Source organism: Symsagittifera roscoffensis, chromosome 7 (assembly GCF_963678635.1).
Source record: "Symsagittifera roscoffensis chromosome 7, txSymRosc1.1, whole genome shotgun sequence".
NCBI classification, from domain to species: Eukaryota; Metazoa; Xenacoelomorpha; order Acoela; family Convolutidae; genus Symsagittifera; species Symsagittifera roscoffensis.
Genome location: NC_087068.1, coordinates 2,233,066 through 2,259,649, shown reverse-complemented (window position 1 = coordinate 2,259,649; position 26,584 = coordinate 2,233,066). Strand labels below are relative to the sequence as shown.

At 36.3% G+C, this 26,584-nt stretch overlaps 1 protein-coding gene across 2 annotated transcripts; it reads right to left on the bottom strand.

Moving 5' to 3' along the window:
• Positions 1 to 12,158: 12,158 nt before the first annotated feature.
• Positions 12,159 to 24,319, bottom strand: LOC134850978 (ATP-binding cassette sub-family C member 10-like). 2 transcript variants are annotated; one of them, XM_063866818.1, is made up of 6 exons: positions 24,194 to 24,319; positions 22,487 to 24,027; positions 20,590 to 22,231; positions 17,527 to 18,723; positions 16,862 to 17,219; positions 12,159 to 12,761 (listed from the first exon to the last, which is right to left on the bottom strand). In XM_063866818.1, exons 2-6 carry the CDS (start codon positions 23,903 to 23,905, stop codon positions 12,365 to 12,367), a joined length of 5,013 nt encoding a protein of 1,670 aa, XP_063722888.1. In that variant the 5' UTR covers positions 23,906 to 24,027; positions 24,194 to 24,319; the 3' UTR covers positions 12,159 to 12,364. The 2 variants fall into 2 exon arrangements, with proteins under 2 accessions (XP_063722888.1, XP_063722889.1); XM_063866819.1 differs by having other exon boundaries at positions 22,487 to 23,616; positions 24,194 to 24,297.
• Between the last annotated feature and the right edge of the window lie 2,265 nt (positions 24,320 to 26,584).

Genomic DNA, 26,584 nt, shown 5'->3' with positions numbered 1-26,584 from the left:
AAATTCTTAGTGTAACTGACATGACCCCACTAAATGGGTAAAAATGTTAAGTTTAATTGATTTTCTATATCTATGTGAACAAAAAACTGAAAAAATCATAAAAAACGCCATGTATCGAAAACCAAAAAGAATTTGAGCAGTCAAACTTGGACAACAGATTTTCAACTCCTGAGTGTAACCTGATTGCGCTTCACTATGCGCTTCACTATACGGTTAAGAATTTCAAGCTCGGTTAGTTTTTTATACCTCGATGTTTTTTAATTTAAAAAAATCATAAAAAACGCCATATCTCGAAAACCGAAAGGATTTCAACATTCATAGTTAGACGCCAGATTTGTAACCCCAGAGTGTAACCTGACAGCACGCCTTTCCCTTTTATAGGGTTGAAAACTCAACATTTAGTTAAATAAATTGTGGAAAACAAATTTTCAAAGTTTTAGGTTGCCAATATAGGAATAGAGTTCCAACAGATTTTAAACTTCGATTTGAGTTAACATTTCTTCCTTGCAAGGTTTTGGCCGCTGAATAGACCAAAACAGCATCTTCCCATACAAGTGCTAAGTGAAAATTATTCAACATAACAACATAAAATATCCGATAAAGCTTTAACGTGCAAAAATTTGTTCGTTAAACCTGCAAAAAACATAAGCTGAAAAAGCTTCACCATGTCAACATAGGGACTTCTTAAGCATGTGTCAAGTGAAACGCCAATTAAACAGTGCATAGATTATAACTTAAAACAGCACGAAGCTTATTAAAAAAATCAGCCGAACCAAAATTATCACAGAAAAGTTGCGAGCAAGAGGAAACTTTATTAGAAACTTGTTAATTGTTTTCAAACACACCTGTCTTTTAATTATTTATTGTTATTTATGGAGAACAATGTAGAAGGGGACTACTCAAAACCTTTAAGCATTGAGCGATTTGGTTTTCGAAAGTGCAACCACAAAGAAGCCATCGTGACCAAAACTTTTTGTCGGCAATTTTGATGATCTGCCGATAATTATTTGCCTTTGTGAAACTTGGCTCGGAGAAAACGACCATTGGACATTTACAATATTCAGATATTTGCCAAAATTTTTACCAAAAATTGGATAAACAAGCTTGGTGTAGGTGTAGCTTCCTTCTTAAGGTCCGATTTAAAGCATTGCAATAGGGTAGTCTGCAAAAATAACTTGGAGAAGTTTGTTAAGGTAAAGTCGACTCTAAATGTTTGCGTTGTATACAACCCTCCAAACAGCATGAGTCCAAAATTTTTGAGCAACTTTCAATTTCTATAACGAGATGAAACATTTGAAAGGTGAATCGTTTATTTGTAGTGACTTCAATATTGAAAGTTGCCATGACGAATTCTTGCAAAATCATACCCTACCCGAAGGCTATGATTTTGAAATAACGAATTTGGAACCTACTCGCAAAACGGCGTGAACTTCTTCATGCATTGCGACATCTTATGCCATGTATACACATAAAAATTCTATAAATGATCATTATTCATTATTCGCGGAGGTTTATTTTGAATCAGCTATACCAATGTCGAAATCTGAAAAAAAAACGCAATATGAAGCCACCGAAAAATCATTTTTTATTTATCAAAAACATCAACTATTGATCGGTTCGCGATAGAAACAAATTGAATTATTATCAATATCTATTTTAAGTTCTGTTAATCGGTTTTGTCCTAAAAAGCACTGTTCTGAACAAATTAAAACATGATTAGTCTACTTTACTATAAAATCCTCTAAACAAATTGAAACACGATTAGTCTACTTTACATTTAAAACACATCGAGCGACAAAAAAATAAAAAAACGTCAAAATGTTTGAAACACCCAAGCGATATCAATAACTTGCATTGTGTAAAATTAGGAACTCATTGAAATCGGAAAATCCATTTAGTAAGGTTTCGATAGCGAAATTAAGTGCCAAAAAAGCGCTGAATAAAATTTTCAGTGCTTCAATGTGTAGAAAATGTTTTTAAAGTAGCATAGAACAAGATGTGGAAAAATTTGGAAACTTCTTTGCTAGTATTGGTAAAACATTGATTTCCTCAATTCAGGAAAATTATGCTGCCATCAAGCCTTTCCCTCGATCGGAAAACTCTCCTGTATTTGCACCAAATGAAGAATGGGAGGTTAATAAATCAATAGATAATTTAAAAGGTAAAGTTCTGTTGGTCGTAATGGATTAACTAGTAAAATGATAAAATTTGTTGCACCAGACATCCGACAACCCTTATCGCACATGTCAAACAGTTCTTTATGTTTATGAAATTTTCCCGATCAGTTAAAAATTGCTTATGTAAATCTCTTGTGGAAATCAGAAGATGAATCGGATCCAAATAACTATAGGCCGATCAGTCTATTGCCTACATTCAGCAAAGTTTGAGAAAAAAAAACATATTTGAAAGAATGATTCGGTTCATTGAAAAAATAGTCTTTTGTAAATCCCACAATTTGGTTTTAGAAAAACCATTCTCGTACTAATGCAATTTCGATATTAATTGGCCAAATGAGTGAAGCTACCGTCCGAAAAAAAATTATTTAGTTTTTTGGATTTCGGTAAAGCCTTCGACAAAGTTGATTATAAAATTTTATTAACAAAACTGAAACGATGTTTTCGCGGTAATTTATTTGAAAATTTTGAAGGCCTATGTAGATGATAGAACATTTTTTGTATCATCAAATAACCGTTTCTCTTCTATAATAGCTGTCAACTGCTGAGTTCTGCATGGGTGAGTATTGGGACCATTGCTTTGCTTGTTATATATTAACGAACTTCCTGATCAATTGATTTATTCGCAAGCTACTTTTTTTGTGGACGATACAACTATTGTAGAAACTACAAAACAAGTTGCAGGGCGTTCAAATTTCGAGTTCTAAATTGAATGTGCAGATGACTGGGTCAAAACTAATAAAATATCCATTCAAACTTGCAAATGCCTCTGAGTATTTTGGCAAATCGGGTCAGCCGATTAAGCTTAACATTGTAACGCGAAAAGTTCAGGAAAGGCATTATTTTAAAAATCTATCGGAGTGACTTCAGTAAAACAAAACAACTGACGTTTGTGAATCGTATTGCTCATGAATGCACAAAATTGGCAAAGTTCAACGGTGTACTCTATCGAGCGAGACATTTGTTTTCAAAGACACCTCTCAATTATTGAATGCTTACGCTAAACCAGTTACAAGCTATGGAATTCTGAATTATGGATCTTCGTCTAAAACGTCTCTTAGCAGAATCCACTTAATGCATAAACGTATTTTGAGAACCATTTTTTTAAAAAGAAAGTTTAATGAAACAAAACTGTATTTTCAGCAATACAACATTGATACTGTTTTCGAACTCTTTCTTAAACGAATTTTCGAGGAGACCGGTTTTATCATCTTGGAATATCTGTTTGCAAATTAGTTGATTTTGATTATCGGAAAGAGGCGAGAACCTGCCAGCAGTATGCACTGAAAGTACAAAGAAAACTTAACGTATTTTGAACATTAAAGCGTACAATTTTCTGGCAATGAATGAGCTACTGCCTGATAAATGTTTGAAGACGCAAGTTATTCCAAGCGATCTAGACTTGAAACGATTAAAAAAAGAATTTATTGAAAGATAAACTTGCACGTTCTGTTTGGAAATTTTTTCCTTCTATTTTACTATTAGTTTTTTAGGGTATTACATCAAGCGCAAATGCCCGTCATTATGTAGTTGTGTGGCATTCGTTGTGAAGATTTTACATACGATTGTATAAAATATGAATTTTGATATTTGCCATACTAAAAAAACTATTAATTTTCAAAGTCACTTACAAACTTTCGCAGAACACCCCAAGATCTTATCGCGAAAACTGGCATGAAACAGCAAGATAAAATAGAAACAAGTTATGCAGATGTTTTTGAAAATTGTTGAGCATACACTAGAACTCTAATCCAGGACCAACTGTTTACAATTACGTAGATTACATAAAGGCGATGTTGCACTGCGCACACACAAGCAAAACTATAACCGATCAACTATAAGCTACTGGGAAAAACTGAATAAGTTAGACTTGAGTCTATAAAATTTCTTAAGTGACTCACGCCAATTGAGTCTACATCATTGCTAAGTGACGCACGCTAATTGAGTCCACATCATTGCTAAGTGACGCAAGCCAATTATGACGCATTAGCAGTACCAGTTATGCCTTTATGTCAATTAAAAAAAGACATTTACCAACTAACATGCCTCAATTTATAGAGCGGACACATTTTCGATAATATCAGAAAAAATTCATTAGAAACATCCGACCCTGCCCAGGTTCGAACCCTCTATTTTGTTGCGGGTCTCCTTCCCTACCTCTACACTAGAGATCCATGATACCTTGAAGCTAAAGTGCTATTTGTACTATAAAAGTCTGTGTTAATATCCTTCGCATTGGCTGTACCTTATAGCTGGTTATTGATCTTATGTACATACTGCAATAAAAGAACCCTTTCAAAAAGAACGCTAATATCTGCCACTTAAGTTGAAAAAAAATATAGTTCATACTATCCGACAAGCTTTGCTCGTGTAAACATCACGAGGCTTATGAATGACATATTTGAAATTTATGTAAATCAAGGTCCCGAAAGCAACCCAAATCTTACAAACTTGGTCATTTCAGCAGAATAAAGAAGACTCTGTTATTTCTTGTTTGCAAAAAAAACAGTTCCCGGCCAGAATCGAAACAAGCTTTTCTCGTCTCAAGCAGGTGTGTTACCTCTAACCCAGATGCGCCGGATAGTTGATTGAATTTGAACTTATAATGAAGAAAGTAACACAGATGTAAGATTCTCACGTGCAAACTCAATGAAGAAAATTATTTACGGGAAAAATTCCAGTGACCGGTTGCAACACCATTCCTAATCGCAAGGGTGATAAATTAACTAAATTTGAGACAACGGAGTCAAAAGGTAAAGTTTTCCGCTGAGAAATCTGAAAAACAAACATTCATTTTCAAAAATTAGAACTCGGTCGCATTTTTGTGACCTTTTCACTTTTGCTATTCGATAGTAGAAGATTGTCTTTCCTTGCTACAAAGGACATGAACTCAACTTTAAAAAATACTAAATTTTTAACCGCGAAAACTTAAATTCGAAAATCAAAGACTTTTTCATGACAAAAATTATCACAGCCTTACATGAGAGTCTTCACAACGTTCATTAAATTTTAAGAAGGCGACTAAATTGAGTTTCATTTAAAAAAATCACATTTACTTGGCTTTGTAGCCAAGTCTTCAGAAAACAGACAACCCACTATAGCTGTGAGAAATTCAAGTTCGGTTAGTTTTTTATCTAAGTTTTTTTTGAAAAAAAAAAAATGAAAAAGAATGAAAAAAATCATAAAAAACGCCATATCTCGAAAACCAAAACAACTTGAGCAGTCATACTTGGACGGCAGATTTGTAACTCCTGGATTTTCCCCGATAGCAACCCATTATAGGGTTTTAGAATCTCAAGCTCGGTTAGTTTATATATATATAAGTTTTTTTGGAAAAAAAAAAGAAAAAATCATAAAAACCGCCATATCTCGAAAACCAAAAGGATTTGAGCAGTCATACTTGGATTCCAGATTTGCAACGCCTGAATGTACCCTGGCAGCAACCCACTATAAGGTTGAGAAAATCAAGTTCGGTCAGTTTTTATATCTTATTTAAAAAAAAAACATGAAAAAATCATAAAAAACGCCATATCTCGAAAACCAAAAGGATTTGAGCAGTCATTCGTGGACTCCAGATTTGCCACACCTTAATGTACCCTGACAGCAACTCACTATAAATATGAGAAATTGAAGTTCGGAGTGTTTTTTTATCTAGTTTTTAATATCTCAGTTTGTTTGAAAAAAAAATATGAAAAAAATCATAAAAAACGCCATTTCTCGAAAACCAAAAAGAAATTGAGCAGTCATACTTGGACTCCAGATTTTTAACCCCTGAAGGTACCCGGAAAGCACCCCACTATAGGGTTGAGAAATTGAGGTTCGGTTTATTTTTTTTACATCTAAGTTTTTTGGAAAAAACAAATGAAAAAATCATAAAAAACGCAATTTCTCGAACACCAAATGGATTTGAGCATAGCTACTTGGACGCCAGATTTGCAGCCCTTGAATTTACCCTGAGAGCACCCCACTATAGGGTGGGGAAATTCAAGTTCGGTTAGTTTTTTAATATCTAAGTTTTTTGAAAAAAAAACTAAAAAATCACAAAAAACGCAATTTCTCGAAAACCAAAAGAATTTGAGCAGTCACAATTGAACGCCAGATTTGCAACTCCTGAAAATAACCTGACAGCACCCCACTATAGGGTTGAGAAATTGAAGTTCTAGTTTTTCGCATCCAAGTTTCTCTATATCTAATTTTCTTCTTCTTAAAATTATGAGAAAAATATAAAAAACGCCATATCTCGAAAACCAAAAAGATTTGAGCAGTCATACTTGGACTCCAGATTTGCCACCCCTGAATGTACCCTAACAGCACCTCACTATACGGTTGAGAAATTGAGGTTCGGTTAATTTTTTTTACACCTAAGTTTTTTTACATCTAAATTCTTAGGAAAAAAAATGAAAAAATCATAAAAAACGCCATATCAAGAAAACCAAAAGGATTCTCAAATATTGAGAAAATCAAGCTCGGTCAGTTTTATTATCTTTTTTTTGAAAAAAAAAAACATGAAAAAATCATAAAAAACGCAATTTCTCAAAAACCAAATGGATTTGAGCAGTGATACTTGGACGCCAGATTTGCAGACCCTAAATATATCCTGATAACACCCAACTATAGGGTTGTGAAATTCAAGTTCGGTTAGTTTTTTAATATCTAAGTTTTTTGGAAAAAAAACTAAAAAATCACAAAAAACGCAAATTCTCGAAAACCAAAAGAATTTGAGCAGTCACACTTGGACGCCAGATCTGCAACTCCTGGACATACCCTGACAGCACCCCACTATAAGGTTGAGAAATTCAAGCTCGGTTAGTTTTTTGTATCTATTTTTTTTTTCAAATCTAAATTTTTTTGAAAAAGAAAAAATAAAAAACGCGATTTCTCGAAAACTAAAAAGATTTTAGCAGTAATACTTGGACGCCAGATTTGCCACTCCTGAATGTACTCTGACAGCACCTCACTATAGGGTTGAGAAAATGAAGTTCGGTTAGTTTTTTGAAATCTAAGTTTTTTGAAAAAAAAAAACTAAAACAAACATAAAAACGCCATATCTCGAAAAAAAGGATTTGAGCAGTCATACTTGGACGCCAGATTTGCATCCCCTGAATATACCCTGATAGCACCCCCACTATAGGGTTCAAAATTCAAGTTCGGTTGGGTTTTTTCTTTCTAGGTTTTTTGAAAAAAAAATTAAAAAATCATAGAAGCGCCATATCTCGAACAATATAAGGATTTGAGCTGTCATACTTGAACGCCAGATTTGCAACCCCTAAAGGTACTTAACAGCACCCCACTATATAGAAATGTATAGAACGTATGTATATATAAAAATTTCAAATCTTGCAATTTTTCGGCTTTTTAACATACCAACAGACTTAAACATGAGCCAAATGAAATTTCTTAAACATTTTAACCTACGGTATAGCTTAAACGTGCAAAATATTTTCGTTAAATATGCAAAAAATAATACGTTGAAAAAACTTAAACATGCAAAAATAGGTACTTCTTAAACACGTCAACATAGGGACTTCTTAAACATGTGTCACGTGAAACGCCAATTAAATAATAGATAGATAGATTTCAAAAAACTGTTATTATTATTGTCAGGTTTTCAATGAAACTAAGACCAAAATCAGAAATTTAAAATCCACTTTCGGAGCTTAGAGCCAAGCTACAATTTTTGCGCAATGTCTACATTCTTATTGGAGAAAGCGATGTATCATGTTTAGCTAAGTATTTTGAAGTGAACTTTAAGAACAAAACCAAAGCCAAAACGCCGAAGTAGAGAACCACTCCGACCTAAATGAAAAATCACTTGGTTTAATTCACGCTTAATACAGATAGAAAGAACGTATACGCAGAAGAATTTTATCTTAACGAAGAGGAAACTGAATAGCCAAAAAATATTTAGACAAGTGAAATAAATGAAATATCCACAATATACAAAAAATCAGCTCCAGCACTTCAAACTAAATTAAATACCACAACTTTAGAACATCAAAAACATCTTAGTTGCCAAATACTTACAACTACTCAATTATCAATAAAAGAAAGTCCGTGCTGTTAAATTAAGCTGACAAAACAACACGAGCAAAGAGAACTTCACAGATGTTACGAAAAAACAGAGGGTCTCGCGTGGTGAGTAGAACTGGCTTTTAGTTCCAGAAAAACCAATAGGTTGAACTTAAGATAGAAAAACAAGATGCATTAAATTATTCACTATTTCTACAAGACCTGATGTTTTCGGAAGCTTAACTCGGGAAGAAAAAAAACTTATTTTCAGCTTGGTTTTATTTTTATTCTTAGTTTCAGTAGTTTTCTTGATATAAGTATCAATTATAACACATACATAAGAAAACAAGGAGTCGCAATAATGGGTATCTAGAGTCATCCCGATCCACCCGTTCAGTTCTGCAGGCAAATCAAGTTGGTAAAACTCCAAGTAAAAGTAAAGAGAAAGTAATGAAGTAATGACTGGGGGCTTTAGCCATGAGTGACCCAGTAACAGTAAAGTCCATCTCCCATTGCCAATTTTCGAAGCCCACTTTCAGCTCACTTGAGATTTGGTAGACTTCAAAAACTGGACTTTGAAAGGGAGCGATTTGCGAAGTTATTAGGTGTGGTCCGGTTCTCGTCAACAGAAGGTCGAATCAAATTCCGAAACAAATTCCAGCTTCAATTCGAACATCGTTGACCGCCTTGTCCGCCGTCACATCGCAAACAGCAGGCTGATTTCAACAATATTTTCATCCCCAGCTGCGAAAGTGAAGATCCCACGTGACATCTTTTCGAACAATAACAAAATTGCATCAATAAAAAGAGCGCTTTTGTGTTGAAATTCACACAGACTGGTTCGAAAAAGTTGTCCGATGTGATTCAAACGGACATCTCGGATCCGTGGCTAGACTTAATGCCCAGACTAAAATGATGCAACGAATCCCTGGATTCTTCCAAGAATGGCCGAACTGACCGGTCAATTCGTAAAAACAATCACTCGTTTTACCCAATTGAGCCGAGAACTCTGCCTTCTGGACCAGTTTTGAAATCTTCGAAGAAGCTTCATTTGGTTTCCGCTTCTGTAGTAAACTGGTAACAAATGATTCCAGTGAGAAAGTTCCAAAACCTGGTTTATCTAAGAAGACAGAGCCAGGAATCCAATCATATTTAGGAGAGTAAACTGGTCATAGTCTCGAGAAGTTTTCATGTGGTGTCTCTATTCTGATTTAGAGACACTTTCACATTGTCATGTTTGAATCTGAAACTTTATTAGCTTTTAAATAAACACTACCCATTTCACCACACACTACCAGATTTTTTTTAACCAAAAAAAAACTTTTAAAAAACGTGCAGCAATTTTTTTTTCTAAAAAAAATTTGTATTTAGGTACTGAAATTCAAAAATCATCTAAACTTTCTTCTAATAACACAAGTAGAATAAACTGAGTCAGACTTATTGTTTATTCTGCTGGAAATTCTAAAAATTAAAATCCACTTCCGAAACTTTTCGTTTTTGATAAAAAATCTACAATTTTTTCAAGATCAAAAGTCAATCAACATTTGAATTGACAACTTGACTAATTTTCTCACATTGTTCACGAAAAGTTGTTCTCGATTTTTTCAATTCAACTGTTGCATGAAATTTATGCCATTTGGGAAATTTTTCATTTTTATTCCTTTTATCAAATGAAATTGAATTAACTTTAAAGCAAAGTCAAATCACACCTCGAAAAATCCAATCACAGAGTGTAGTGTGCTAATTGTTTCCGGCAAATGAGACGATTAAGACGATAACAGCTTTTGGTCGGACTCTTAGACAACACAATTTTAGTTCTCAGAAATATAAACCGCTTAAATTTGACCAGCTTGTTTTCCATGTTAGGCAAAGAGATCCAAAATTTCTGACATTAAAGTTTTCAACTAATATTTTATGCATTATCATCTAACAAATTTTTTATTACATCGTTTCAATTAATATTTCAACTCTTCTTTCACTATCAAACTTGGCTACAAGAATGACAATTGAGTCCAAAAAACATAGATAGATCCAGGAGAAAAACTTAGGCAGTGTAAAACATTCCGAAACAGTTTTTGCAAGCGTTTTCTTGCAATTTTGAGATTTTCATAATTAACTTTCGACTTTTATGCAACTTAGAAACTTGACGTCAGAACGTAAACAAAGAAAATCACTTCGCAGTACCGATTTAAACTTTGCATCTATGTCATCATAGCCAATTTTGCTAGAACTTTTTCTTCACGTGATAAAATTATTATTGTAGAATTGCTTGCATTAGTAGTGAAATTAGAATTTTTTCTCTTCATGATTATCTTATAACGCTTTTAAAATCTTCGGGTGCTTAGAAGAAAACAGATAAGACAATATAATTTTGATTAAATATTCTGCTCGGAAAACATTTGTTAATTTTGTTATTTTCAAATCAGGTGCATTTTATTGACAATTTTATTTTACTGAACGAAAGAAATTACAACGGCAAAATTAAGTAGGGAGTTGGTTTAGAGCAAAAAAGCGGATGTGTTTATATATACCTACTGTATTTAGCTTTCATTAGACTATAAGCTTCACTGCTCATTTCGTGTTTTAAACTCAACTCCAACTTATTTGCACTTTAACCGGACAAGCAATATGTCTAGACAAATCGCTTGTCCGGTTAAAACGGTCAAATATTCATTCAGTTCATTGTCTAGACTTCAGTCTGTCTAGCCATATTAGGTTAGACGAGCATTCACCTTAAAGATGTCTAGACCGACAGACAAGCCAAGTTCAATTACCTATAAAGTTTTCATACAGACCAAGTCTAGACGTGGTGAACTTAATTATTTACCATTTTCCTTCAACGGCTGAACAACTAAAATTAAATACAAAAAAGTATATTCACATTTTGCGGTTATTAACACATACATGGGCTCAGACGATGAATTCAATGTACATATATCTAACCTGCAAAAACAAACTGCAATTTGAATTATTAACAGGAACTCAAACATAGCCAACAGACAGTTGGAAAAGAGTAATGAGTAATCAACTTTCGAATTTCCAAGAAAAAAAATTTTCGCTCGTTAAATTTCTAGAAAAGTTCAAGATTGGCGCTTTATTGATAACAAAAACCCAACTTGAGAAAACTGGATCAACAGGTAAAGTTTTTATTCCGCTGGAAATCAATTTTCCACTTTCGAAACTAAAATTGTTCCCGTTTTTTCGCGCCATTTCCACGTTCGTATTTGGAGAGCGCTATTTACAGATGAATTTCAATGGAACTCAAAAAGTGCATATATACCTAAGAGCATTCATAAATGCATTAATATGTATGAATGCACAACTGTACTCATGAGCATTTTAAGATTTTTCCTGAAAAAACAAAAAAAAATCACCAAGACCTATCAAAAAGTCTTCACTAGGTTCATTACTCTCAATCAGGGAGACGTGAAAAAAAAACAGGGAGACCTGATGCATTCACGACTTTCTAGCACAAGTTCAGACGAGCCCAAAGACCTAAATTTTTTGTAGCACATATACTCTATTCAAAATTAACTCCTACAAACACACAAAAATTCGTTGAATACAAAAATATGTGGATTTTGATTTTTATATAACATCTACAGATTATTTATTGCCTATCTATACACGCAGAATGAATGAAAGGTTTTCTAGCACTGGCTGATTTTAGACCAGCTAAATCTTAAATAGAAAAGATTTTACTCAATTAGCACCTTGACTGAAGAGAACGTGAACGTTGAACTGCTTGAAAAAAAATTGCACATACGAATCTAAAGAAAAAAATTCTTAATTTTCTGATTAAAAATCATCCTTCTTGTTGATTTAACTTTTAATGAAATCTTATCTTTTTTTCGTTTCAGGGATCTTGTTAACTACACCCCCCTGGCACCTTGGTATCCCTATAAAGGACTAATTCAATGGTTCAAACATATGTAAATTTTGTACCTTGTGCATAAAAAAACTTTCCCCATTTTGGACTTAGGCACGGAAGGGGGGGAGGGGGCAGAGTTTAGTGAGCAAGATACCGTTTCAGTTCAACTATAGAAATTGTATCGTATAGACTATATATTTGGTAAGATATAAGAAACAAGCTAACACGTGGCCTCATTAATCTAGCGACTATAATTGTGATGTTTGGTTGCAACACTGAACCCTGATTGCTTATCTTGGTTAGTTAAAAATCAACTGGTGTTGTGTGTATTAGTCCCAGACTGCGCCACCAGCAATGCAAAATGACTGTCTTCTTGCTCAATCAAGTCCATGGGAGCACCTTCTTCGCAAACTTGACCTTTACTCAACACAATCACCTTTCCGCAGTGCAATATAGTGTTGATTCTATGTGCAATGGTGATCACCGTCCTGTTTTGGAACTCTTCTCGAATGGTCTGCTGGATTTTGGAGTCTGTTTCGGTGTCGACGTTGGCAGTTGCTTCGTCCAGACAGAGTATCTTGGTGTCCAGTAGGAGAGCGCGGGCGAGACAGATCAGTTGTTTCTGTCCAGCTGAGAAGTACTGTCCCTTTTCCCCAACTTCCGCATCCAGACCTCCAAGTTTTTCAACTGCTTCTCTCATGTGCGCCCTGAAAAGATAGACATCAAATTTCAATGAGCTTTAATTGTTCAAATGAACTAAGACTTAAGCGCATATTTCCTACACGTAACTTTAGAAACCTCAAAGAAAGCTTATAGGATGTTACCTTTGTAAAATTCCATTACTCATTTTTACAATTTTTACGCAGATACAAAGCTGCACTTTTGAGCATAGAGGTGAAACTCCATTTCGCAAAATTAGACAAAAGGGGCTTTAGTCTAAAAAGTACGAAAACGCTGAAATAAGTTTAAACATAAATAGCTAGCTATGGGTCTTGAAGCACGGAGTCTTAGAAGAGAAGTCACATGCCTACGCCATTGAAGCACCCGCATTGCTGTCTCGTGAATTTACTAATATAAAAGTAGTTCTCCGCACAGACAAGCTGCACTTCACCAACAAGCAGAAAAAGGCAACAAACAGCTTTGAAATTGAAGAAAAATAGCAAATGAACTTCGGAAAAATTCGGCGCTCTAGGATTTGGGCCAACGACCCAGAGGCGAGGGAATCTAAACATGAGCCGAATGAACTAAGCCCTTGCTTTCTTCCAAACGTCAGACAACAAAAAAGCGTTTAAAATAAATGCTAATAATACAAGTGCGCAGGCAGGCAACAGACACTCAAAATGAGCAACGCTTTTGTTGAACAAAAATTGTATGCGAGTTAGGTTGGAAAAGGAGTTCGCGATATCGACAAAGTATCACATCAACTACTTCTAGAAAAACTCAAATTTTGTCATTAATCGCAACTGCCTCAACCTAATACAGTACCATAGAAAACTGGAAGCAAGTGGTCAGAACCACTGGAAGGATGACCTATTTGCGGAAAACACGACCAAAAACACATTCAGAAATGCCATGAAAAGTTAAGTCTATTCTGAGACCTTTAACATTTTGTGCGACCAAGAGGTAAGCATACAAATTATGGTTCCCTCGAATGACCCAAAATTAGATGAGTAAGCCGATAAAAAATAGGCTGAAATCATTGAGGCCGAGAAAAACAGGTCTCGGTCAGATTCGAACGCAGGACATTTGCCGTCCAAAGCGTATTCGTTCTCCATCATGTCTAAAGACGCCTGAGACGCTTCAAAATTTGAATTCATTATCAACCAAGATACCAAATGATTCTAATAAACAAGTTATTAAAGTCTTACAACCGATTTGATAACGCTTGCTAATCGCGAGCGTAAAAACAGTCAAGAGGTCGGAAAGTCGACTTTTCTGAGGGCTTAACTTTTATTGTTACAAATTTGGTCATGACAACTCACACAGAGGAGCCTCTTTTAACTCGTAATTTCGATTGAAATCAAAATCTCAGATTTGGGAGGGTTGTTTTCGAGAAAAATCAAAAAGTCTTGAATAAACGGTCGAAAAATCATAAACTTGACTTTTCCGAGGACCATTACATCTAGTGAAGAAAAAAAGGCTGACCCGCTCACACAGGGGGCTTTACACGTCCCTTGTTCTTTCGACTGAAGCAATAATCCCAGGTTTTGGAGAGTAATTGAGAAAAACCAAAAAGTTACATAAAACTAACTTAAAGTCACAAAATGGACATTTCTGAGGGCGTAAATTGTTTTGGTAAAATTTGGTGTAGGCGTTCACACAGAGGAGCCTCTCACAATCCGTACTCTCAATTGAATCAAAATCTCAGATTAGGGAAGATAGTTTTCGAGAAACGTCAAAAAGTTCAAAAAACGGTCAAAAAATCACAATTTTGACTTTTCTCAGTGTCATGACTTTTCGTGTGAAAATATAATCAACGGAAAAGTCGACATCAATTGGACCGAATAATTCTCAATATCTGATTACGGAGAAACAAGAAGTCTAAGAACTCGCAACTGTACCGCTAGTCGCATGAGACTGATAAAATGCGATTGCAATTTCTGGATCCGTGCCAGAACTCTGACCAACCTCTTCAACGACTACCATATTCAGAGAAGACACCGTATTCGATCAATATCACAAAACAAAACCTCGTCTAGTATACAGACTTTTTCCGAAAAAGCTACAACGAAAATGACCCATGCACCTGGCGACTACTATGTAGCTGCAGCACATGCCAAGAAACGAGAAAACTCAACTTCTGAAACTTTCAATTAGAATCTAGTAGAACATGTCATTAAAAGGGTTCTTAACAAACACCTGGAAACAATATCCTAAATCAGAACGTGGGGAAGGCCTCATGACGTGGGGTAAAATAAAAATAGACAAGCAAATAATGCAGGCACACAAGGGCAGTCGGCCTGTCCATTGGTAACATTTTTTGATACAGAGGTGAGAACATGACAAAAAGCAGCTATAAAGTTCAATAATAAAAATTAGAAATAAGCCTCAAATTAGTAAAAATTCGGCTAACTCTGAGCTTCGAACCTGCGACTTAGAGATTAAGAGTCTCACACACTAACAACTCAGCCACGGAAGTTTAATAGATACCAAACACTAGCCACGACAAATAAAGCAGAGAACAGATGCTATGCAATTTCCAATGCTACAGTGAAATGAACACTTTTAATTGCCAGTTAGGTCAGAAAAAAGAAGGCACGTAATAATACACAATGCTGATCGCAAGTGTAAAAAACTTAACAGTAGTTTCTGAGACCAATGGATAAAAGCTCTTAACCTTAAGCCTTTACTTACCATCATATTTGGATATATTGCCAAAACAACCTCACATACTGAAACAACGACAGCCGGATGCTGTGCAATCTAACTACAGCAACTTAAAACCCAGAGGCAAAGGTACCAAAGGCTTATTAGGTACCATTAAACACTTAGTCACAAATAAACCTGAGAACGGATGCTATGCAATTTCCAATGCTACAGTGAAATTTATAAAGACGTGAATACTTTTAATTAGTAATAAACACAATTTGAAGTAATAAACACTATTGTTTGCGAGTTAGGTTAGAAAAAAAAGGTTCGTTATAACATATTAAGTTAATCACAAGAAAAGACAACCGTAAAAATAGACAGGGGCCATCAAACATGGTTTTCTCTTTCAAAAACTTAAAAAAAACTAAAAAGTTTTTATCACCAAACTTTTTCAGATTTGCAGTTTTAACCCAAACATAGAACCTCATAAGGCCGACAGCATAAGACTACACTTTCATATTGTGCAAAAAATAAAGCTAAAACAAATAAAGCTGAAAACAGATGCTATGCAATTTCCAATGCTACAGTGAAATTTACTATTTTAATGAACACTTTTATTTGCGAGTTAGGTCAGAAAAAAAGAATGTACGTAATAACACACAATGCTGATCGCAAAACTAACAAACGGTACAGTAGTTTTTGAGACCAATGGATAAAAGCTTTAAGTTTAAGCCTTTACTTACCATCATATTTGGATGTATTGCCAAAAAAACTTAACATACTGAAACAACGACAGCCGGCTGCTGCGCAATCTAACTATAGCATTTTAAAACCCAGAGGCTCAGCTGCACTTTGCAAGCACCAGCGAGAAAATTGCAAGAGAAAAGTCAAAAATCAAGTAATAAAAAAAATTAAGCCTTGAAAAATATATATTTTTTGCTAGGTATCGGAACCGAATCTTCGACCTGGCGATTAGTCTCGCTTCTGCGCCAAAATCACCTAAAAAATTACAAACTCTAGATACCAATAAAACAGCTACAGTTGCTATTAAATTGCTCATGCCATGCAACAAAAATGCCAAAGAAAAGTTTAATGTGCCGAAATTGAACCTCCGACCTGTGGCTTACGAGTCTCACGTCCTGACATTATCGCCGCCATAAATTAAAAGCTTACTAGAACTAGCTAGCAACGAAGCAGTTACAGTTGCTATTAAATTGCCAATGCTATGCAGCAAAAATGCCACCAAATGAAAACTGAACTATTTAATCTACTTTGATGTTCCAGATTGCAATCCCCGATCTGTAGTGGGAGTCTCATGTCGTCGCTACTGCGCTACGGTCCCTTGAAGTAAACAAACACTAGCCACTAAACGATCCAACAGGGCTTTAATATGATATAACACTTGATCAACCACCAACGAACCAAAATTGGGCAAAAAAATTATCTTTGACACATCTGTGACGGAACAAAAAAAAATGAGACCAGCAAAACATCTCACCTTTCAAGTGCTTGCCATAACTCATCATCATTCACTTTTGAGTCATCAGGCGACTGGTCCAAGTTTTCCCGGACAGTTCCCGTGAACAGAAACGGATCCTGGGGAATGATTGACAGTCTCGATCTCAGAAATCGCACTGGGACCTGTCCTATATCTATTCCGTCGATGAAGATTTTCCCGCCACAGATCTGCTCCAAACGGAACAAAACTGAGAGAATGGATGATTTACCCGCGCCTGTTCGTCCACAAATTCCGACTTTCTCTCCACCTTCGATTCGCATGCAGAGGTTGCGAAGAGCGGGATCTTTGGTTTCATCGTCACCATAACGCAGAGTGACGTCTTTGAACTCGATAGAACCTGGAATGGAAAAACAAAAAACCTTCTAATTTTTATAGGTGAAACGTATCCTCATTACTTGAAACAAATTCCAAAGAACACATTTGAATTATTTGCTGGAGTAAAAACATCATTAGTTGATTCAAAAAGTTGAGATGACTACTATGGTCAGTAAGAATTAGCTAAAAAAATCTTTAATGGTCGAAAAAATTTTTTTAAGCCTTGCAGTTTTTTTAGGTTAGGCTATGGCTCACCAAAAATATTTTATTATCGAGTTCAATTTATGTATCTACTGCGAATTTGAAAACAAAATGGAAATGTTTCCTGCCTTTATTTGGCCAATGTCTCAGCTCCTCAGACTTTATTTCACCTTCCAACTTTTCAAACTTCTCCGGGTCACTGTAGTCGTCAATTCTCTCCACAGAAATGATATTCTTCTCGTTCTCTGCAAATGTGGCCAACAATTGAGTTAGAGTAGAGCGAATCGTCAAACAGTAGCTCAAGCAAAGACCTAGGAGTCCACTTTTGATTAGGTGAGGAGCAAACTGCTTCTGGAAAAGTCCGACAGCTATCGACAACATCAGAATGACAGCCGAGACCAACTGAACTCGGATTCCGAACCACCTCTGAACAGCTCGTTCGTTGAATCGTGCTCGGTTCGCTCGTACCACTCTTCGTTCGTTTTCGTCCATGAAGACGTTTTTGATCTGCATTGCCTTTATAACGGAGGCGCCGTAAAGTGACTCGTTAAAATGATGGTATACCGGTGACATATTAGCAGTCGCGATTCGCCTCAGCTCTCGTGAGCTTTTCCTGTAGTACCTTTGAAGTCTATAAAAGACCAGCATCATTATCAGAACGAGAGGGATAATGTAGGGAACGCTAACAAGAATAACAATTAGAAGTCCCATGGCTGTGAATGATTGGCCTAGGAGGATGTTAAACATGAAGGGCAGATCGTCGTCCAACACACTCACATCTGAGGAGAATCTGTTCACGATTCGCCCCACAGGCGTGACCGAAAATATAGAGTTTTTGAACTTCATCACCGAATCCAGGAGTGTTTCGTGAATTCGGATACTTGCACGTATATTTGCAATCGCAAATGAGAAAGCTCGGAAGAGTGAGAAGAAACTGTTGAACATAGCGATCAGTCCGTAGATCAAAAGATAGAATCTGTAGTCGTCCGCATTATTTTCTACAACATCAGACCGGATTCTGTACGGCAACGACAGGTGCTCGTATGTCTCCGAATTCTCGTGTCCAACATGTATGAAGTTAATGTGGTAGAAGTTGTGACTCAACCTAGTTCGGTAGTCATTGTACAAACTTGGTGTCGTAGGCTGAGTTCCAGATGCAACAGGAGCAGATTTGTTTAAGCTGTCAGTCCAGAAAGTAAGCCACCAATCGGACGAGTTTTTGGAGGCCTGCATCAAAGTCAGAGCCACTAACGTAATGACGCAGAGAAACTTTCCAGACGCTTCGAAGTACTTGACGTACAACTTCAGGTCAACGTCTCCGACACCTTAAATGTGAACAAAAATAACCGGTTGCTCTACAAGTTACACCGAAGGTTCCGACTGCAAAACTATTGCAAAAATAGCTCATTCCTTTCCAAAATTACGAAATTTTGAAGATTTTATAAATACTAGCGTGTTACGCACCTACGGTGCTTCGAATTTTTCACAAATCATACAAATGGTACATATCTCGGAAACGGAAATGATTTGAGCAGTCAAACTTGGAGGAAAGAATTGCAACCTCTGAGAGAACCCTGAGAACACGCCATTATAGGGTTAGGAATTTTTTTTCAAATTTTTCTGAAAAAGTTTGAAAAAACGTCATATCTCGGAAACTAAAAGCATTTGAGCCGTCACCATTGGAGACAAGATGAGAGCACCTCGTCAATACCCGACGTCAGGTTTGGGAATTTCAATTTTGTGAAAATTTTTAAATCTTAGTTTACTGAAAAGTTTTGAAAAAAAAAACGTCAGATCTCGAAAACTCAAAAAAATTGAGCAGTCATATTTTGAGGCAAGGTTTACAACGTCTGAAAGTACCCTAGCAGCACCCCAACATAGGGTTTCTAACATCAAAATTTGTGATGTTTTTCAAATCTAAAATTTTGAAAACTTTCAAAAGGTCATAAAAAACGTCATATCTTGGAAACTAAAAATTGAGCGGTCACTTTTTGAGGTGTTCGAAATTTCAAATTTTTTCAAATCTATTTTTTTTGAAAAAAAATCATAAAACATCATCGTATCACGGAAGCTAGAAGTATTTGAGCAGACATTTTTGGAGGCACGATTTGCAATCCGTGAAAGGACCCTGACAGCGCCCCACCAAAGTGGTGTTGCTAATATCAAATTTAATTAATTTATTTAAAACAAAAATTTTTAAAAAACTTTCAAAAATCATATCTCGGAGACTAAAAGGAATTGAGCAGTCAGATTTTGTGGCAAGTTTAGCAACCCCTGCGAATGCCCTGACAGCAACCAAGTACAGTGTTGAGAATTTCGAATGTTTTGAAATTTTTGAAATCTAATTTATATGAAAACATTCGAAAAAATCACAGGAATCATCGTATCTCGTAAAGTAAAAAGATTTGGCATTCACATTTCGAGGCTGAATTTGCGACCCCTGAGGGAGCCCTGACAGCATCCCACTTTTGGGTTGCTAATTTCAAACTTTGCCATTGCCAAATAAACACAAGCTGGAAAATCGAAGCAATTTTCCGAAGCATTGCAATATACGATATAGCTTAAACGATAAAATACGATAATTTCTTTCGTTACAGACGCAAAATTGATATAGTCTAAACATGGGGAGACAGCTGCCAAACGCATTTAAATATAGTATAGATAGATAGATGTTTTGCAATGATTTTTATATATTTTTTTAAAATTAATTTAAAAATTCTTCTTTTTTTTCTAAGTTAGATGATAAATCCACAATTTGTAAAACAGCTTTTAAACAAGGCAATTAACCAACAAATTTTAACAAGGCAATTAATCAACAAAATTCGTTTTTTTTTCAATTTTTTTTCGGTAAGGGTAAAATGACTAAAACTTATCTACAATTATAGGATAAATATAGCATAAAAATAGAAAACATTAGTTAAATCAGACTGGTTCCACTCTTTTTCGGGAGCTGTGGTGACGTGGTTACATCTTCGCCTCTCAAACGAAAGGTCGAATGTACGAGGCCGACATTAAGCCGAAAAATAGCCAAAAAATTGTATGTTATTCTTAAGCAGGGGTGCAAACGCGGTTCTTCGTGAAGAGCTAACAGCTCGTATGTTGGTCCTTTCCCGTGTGATAAGTTGTCCAAACTCAACTTATCTTAATTTACCTTTTCAGTTCAATTCCGCCGTAAATAAGCATATTTTTACCTTGTTCATCTTCGTCAACTAATTCATCGGCCTGGTAATCTGGATTCTCACGATCTGCCAAAACTAGGTCCTTCCCATCAGCCTTCGCTTGTGTCTCGTGAATTTCATCGTCTTCTTTGAACTCTCCTGCCGATTCCGGCAACACAGATTCCGGACGGCCAACTGCGGCAATGAGTCCATTTTCCAAGTGCACCACCGAATTTGCCTCTCTAAGATACTGCACATGATGCGTGCACAAGATCACAGTCTTGTTTCTGAGGACTCCTCTTATACACTTCTTGTAGATATGAGCCGCTACATGTGCGTCAACTGCCGACATGGGATCATCGAGCAAATATACGTCGAAGTTTTTGTACAGCGCTCTGGCTAAGTTTACTCTTGCCTTTTGCCCGCCACTCAAAGTAATTCCACGCTCGCCAACTTGAGTTAGATCAGAATCAGGCAGTGATTTTAGATCATCAATCAAAGCACAAGCTTTGATTACTTTTTCGTACCATGCTTTGTTGTATGAGGAACCGAGAAGGATGTTATCTCGAATGGTTCCCGTTTGCAGCCACGATTCTTGGGGCACAAGTCCGAAACCTCGCGTAGATTCTGATGTTTTCACACTTCCCGTCTGTTTATTCATTTCGCCAATTACTGCCGACAATAAGCTGGTTTTCCCTGCCCCCACTTTCCCGAAAACACCAATGAAGTTACCGTGATCTATAGACAAATTGATGTTCTGCAGCTTCTGGAACCCTTTGTTGTTTGGTTCTGGATCCGGATTCTCGTTTTCATGCGACATACATAGAACTCGAAGACACATACGGACAACCACCGATTTAACGTTCTGAACTTCTTCGCTTTTGCGACCGTAGGAGAAGACGGCGTTGCGCATTCGAACTGCATTTCTCCTGTCTCCATTTTCAGCGGTGGGAGTCGTATCCGAATGTTCAGAGTCTTCGTCAAACTGCGAAGGTGTCAAATCGCCACTTTCTGAGTAGAACTTATCGGCGTCAAAATTTTTGAGAGCAAAATAGTTGTTAAGACGTTTGAACGAAACATAAGCTTCGATCAAAGTGTTCAGAATCCACGGAAAGCTATTCAAAGGTCCAATAAGAAGATTCACATAGCACAACACCGTGAAAACAGTAGCAGCCGAAACAGTATGACCAAGACTTGCGTAAGATGTGAATATGGCTACTCCAAGCAACACAGGAAGCGCTGCCCAGATGTAGACACAAAATGCGTCGAGGAACTTCAGACGTCGGATGTTGAAGATCTCTTTGTTTCTGATCGTGGCTATTTTTCGGGCAAAGAACTCTTCCAGTGCTGCTAGTTTCACAGTTCGAATTCCATTCAGGAGTTCTGTGACAACTTTAACTCTTTCATCTCTATGTTCGTAGTACTTCACATCGTACTTGATTATTCGACCAGAGAGCCACTGGTTGAAAGGTACACAGAGCAGACATAGAAACACTCCAGCTAAAAATGAGATGCCAACTTGCCAGTAGAGAAGCACCAGAACTGCTATTACGTTCACAGGCATTGCGAAGAACTGATGGCTGTATAATGGTATGTATGAAATGTTGAAGGCGTCTCGACTCATGAAATTCACGATTTCGCCTGAAGAGAACTTCGACAGTTTGCACTGGTTGACCTAAAAACAGAATCACATTTGAAGCTGAAGTACCTTCAAGATGCGCAAAGATTGCTTCTATTGTTTTGGCAAATCTTAAGGACCGGTACAAAAATTTGGCGTAGAAAACATTTCTTCGCACTATTTTAGGCACCTTAAAACTTTCATGCGGAAGGAATGAGAAATATTTCAATATAACTGTTAAATAACAAACAAGAGCTTGCATCCAATAACGAGGTTGCAATGCAATTTATCGTGTATTTTAAAACTTCTTACCTTCAATAGTTTTCGATATATATTGACCATCATAGATCCTCTAGCTCTGAAAGTTACTTTCCAGCTGCGATAGAAGTACATCTGCTCAAAAATAGTACCCAAAATGGTCAACCCAATCATGGCCAGTCCATAGCTCGCTCCCACGTTGAAACTCGCCTCCTGGCTCTCATCCGATAAGTAGGTTATGAACAGATTCAAGAAGACTGGACTGCATAAACTACACGCATCGCTTGCGATTCTGAAGAAAAATTGAGGCACAATCGACCAGCCGAACACTTGGAAGAAAACTTTCATTAGTGAGAACTTTGACGGACGTTTCAGTCCCGAACAGCAGAGTCCTCTGGAAGGTGGTTCCACTATCACAATCTTATCATCGCCGTCTACTTCTGGATCGTAATCCTTCTCATTTACAATTACATCGCCATATGTCTCTTCAATTTCGGCTTCTATGAACTCGCGGCTACTTTCAAGTTCCCTTTGCAAATGAGCTTCAAGTTTGTTCGCTACAGTCGGTATATCTATGTCTCTTGGAAGAAAAAACGTATCGTCTACGCTGTTAAGATACCCAAACCACCCCCTGTTCATCAAAGGAGTTATCCAGCCGATTGTGGTGTATGAAAACACCCCCACCCTGTCCTCTCCGATTCCAAGGTCGCACCCATTCGTTATGTACGACTCTTCATTCAGATCCGTGAATCCGCGACGACCAATAGCTGCCACAACTTGAGCTACGAGCGCCAACAAGAGAATGACAAAGACAAAAGAATGAATCAGTACGCTAGTAAGAAAGGTACTAAAGTAATAATTCGGAAACTGAATTGTAATGTATAACTGCAGCCCAATTATTGCACCATAAATTACTAGAACTCCCAAATCAAAACCAAATCCAAGGTAGTTTCGAATCTGCAGCTTACGCTTGTAACACTTCAAAACAAGCAAGAGAAACGAAAGCGATAATGCTGCAAAGTATAATGCAATAACATGCGGAGCTTTCACTCCCACCGTTGATACAAAGAAGGCCAGATTGGAAAAAGAAGCCGCAAAACAAACCAGGAGCGTCGAGATAAGCACAATTTTCCATCGCATGCGAAGCTGGTACTTAAACGGCGTCATAACTAGAATTGAGGCACCTAAACAGAGAGCAAATGCAACAATCAAAGGCGCCATAAAGTACGTCAAAATTGCACAGGGTTCCGTGAAAACGCACTCGGGGTCCGAACATTGGGAGGATTTGGTACATGCTGACAGTCTTGAAGATTCCGACTGATCGCTATTGCAGCACCATTGCACTATGTCTGGCCACTGGCAGATTTGGGCAGAAAATAAAGCTTGTTTTGGCATCAGTACGTCACTACTGGCATTTTTGGCAACGGGTATCTGCGAAGAGTCGGCCAGTTGATTTTTCCCGAAATTAGACATTTTGTTTCTTGGATATTCTTTGTTGCCAGACAATAAAGTATGATGATGTTATTTAAATGCAGGTGACATAAGTATTGAATTAAGTAAGTGTCCAATTGCTTGTGAAACGTTCAACCTATGACCTGAAATTAAAAGATTAAGACAGTGAAACGCCAAACTAAGACAAAAACTTCATTTCCGAGCATCAATTTTTCACGAGGCTTCAGAAAATTTGAAATTTGTTTAGAAAACAAAATAGCTGCTGGCCTGACTTTAAATCATAAACGAAACCAACTTATCTTCCTTTACCTGATTTTCAAATTGCTCTGTTGAATTCAAACAATTCAAGTCTACTTTCTTGAATTAAGAACTCTTAAGTCATAAAGGTAAGTCACAATCACAACAGATTAACTAGTTCTGCTCCCTCGACAAACACACTCAAACTGTTCTTCTGCTCTACAGTTCAACAGAAGTTAAGCAACGTTCAAACAATCCTCCATTATGTCATATTTGCTCACCTGATTTAAACAACTTCGTTATCAGAACACCTCAAAAAGAAAAGCTTTAGAGCAATTACAGCTTTGAATTATTCTTCGCATTCCCTAAAAATGTCGCCATAAAAAGATGACTAAGCGGTCAAGATGTTTGGCAATACTTAGATTAAACACAATTGCGAGTTAAAAGTAAAAACCAGATGATAACATCAAGTGTTTCATTAGTTAAGCCTCAAAGCAATCTACAGATTGTAACCAACATGAAAGCTTTTACGTTTCTAATACAAAGGCCACGAAAAGTATACTGCGAGAACGAATTCAGTCAAAGACGCCCTCAGCAGTCACCATGTTTTATCCTCATAATCAACTCGTTCAACTTTGTGGACTTAAATTAACAGGAGTTCCGACCACATTCACAAGAAAAATCTTTTTTTTTTTCGAAAACTTGTGTCATTTTTATAATGGCGATATAATACCTTAGATGAAAGCTTAGACCTTTAATAAATACTCATAAAAGACCCAGTTGTTTGCAAAAATTAATAATAAAACAAAAATAGAGCAAAAATGGGCAGATTTTCTTGAAAACTTTCTATTTGCTAAGAAGTACCAAATGAAGCTTCAAAAACTTGTTTTCCTCGAGTAAACAAAAACTTTGAAGGCTTTAAAACAAATTTAGCGTTGTCACTGGAAAAAGAAGTTTATAGCTCGCTCGCTCATAACTAAGAGGGAAATAGAGGCGCAAAAAATTGGTATATCAAAAAACCGAAATCTATTTAAAAAAAGGTCAAAAAAATAGAATAAAACGCATAAACGAAAACATTCTTGAAACCTGAAATAACTACTTTAAAATCCCAACCAAAACTCGCTAAAGACAAAAAATAGTAGGATCGAAATAGAAAAATAATAATGTTGAAATGATACACTAATATCAACTTCAGAAAATGTTTGAGCACAAATTTTCTGTGTATAAAACCAAAAAAACTACGAAATTAATTTTGCGCCGCTCGACACTTCATTGAAAAGCTGATTGAGATTTAAAAAAAAACACCTGGCAAGTACTCGTTTCAGAATTACGTTTCAAGTCTAGCTACAGAACCAATGCTTTCTGAAACAATTATATTTTGAACGTTGCCACGCCAACAAATATTTTCAAAGAGGCGAAGCTTTGCAAACACTTGCGAGAACACGACAAAAAGCAGCTATATAAAGTGCAATAATAAAAATTAAAAATTAGCCTCGAATTAGTAAAAAATTGTCTACCTCTGAGATTCGAACCTACGACCTAGAGATTAAGCGTCTCACACACTAACCACTCAGGCAAGAAGCTTATTAGGTACCATTAAACACTCAGTCTCAAATAAAGCTGAGAACAGAAGCCATACAATTTCCAATGCTACAGTGAAACTTATAAATAAGTGAATACTTTTAATGAACACTATTATTTGCGAGTTAGGTTAGAAAAAAAGAAGGTTCGTACTCACACACTAAGTTGATCACAAGTCTAAAGACAACCGTAAAAATAGACAGGGGCTATCAAACATGGTTTTCTACTTCATAAACTAAAAAACTAAAAAGATCTTATCATCAAACTATTTCAGATTTGCAGTTTTAACCCAAACATAGAACCTCATAAGGCCGGCAGCATAAAACTGCACTTTCTATATAGTGTAAAAAAAGTTCTCAAAAAGTTCCAACATCAATCCACAGAATTTTAAAAAAAAAATTACGTGGTTTACTGAAAATTTTGGGAGAGAAATAAAACTGCTAAATTCTTTTGAGAATTTCGCATAGAGACTAAAATTGCAACCTGTAATGTAATCCTGACATCAGCTCAGCATAGGATTGCAAATTTCCAATTTTGAAGTGTTTTCAAATCTAAGTTTTATGAAAACTTGTTAAGTCATGAAAAACATCAATATCTCGTTAATTAAATCACTTGAAGCAGTTACTATTGGAGGCGACATGGTTAACAACTGAGAGTACTCTGATATCAACCTACTAAATCAACCTGCAGAAGGGTCCAAAATTTCAATTTAAGAGGGGGTGTTTCAAACTAAATTTTAAATTTTTTTGAAAAACTTCAAAAACGTCATATCGCGAAAACTAACAAATCACTTAAAGCAGTTACTATTGGAGGCCACTTGGTTAATTACTGAGAGTACCCTGATATCAACCTACTAAATCAACCTGCAAAAGGGTCCAAAAT

Bases quoted from the DNA above. Each gene is read 5' to 3' on its own strand.
- LOC134850978 (XM_063866818.1), bottom strand. From the start codon at position 23,905: ATGTCTAATTTCGGGAAAAATCAACTGGCCGACTCTTCGCAGATACCC. The intron at 18,724-20,589 runs GTAAAAATATGC...TTCACATTTAAG, and splicing joins AGTTGACGAAGATGAACAAG to GTGTCGGAGACGTTGACCTG. The intron at 17,220-17,526 runs GCAGGAAACATT...TTTCCATTCCAG, and splicing joins GAGACATTGGCCAAATAAAG to GTTCTATCGAGTTCAAAGAC.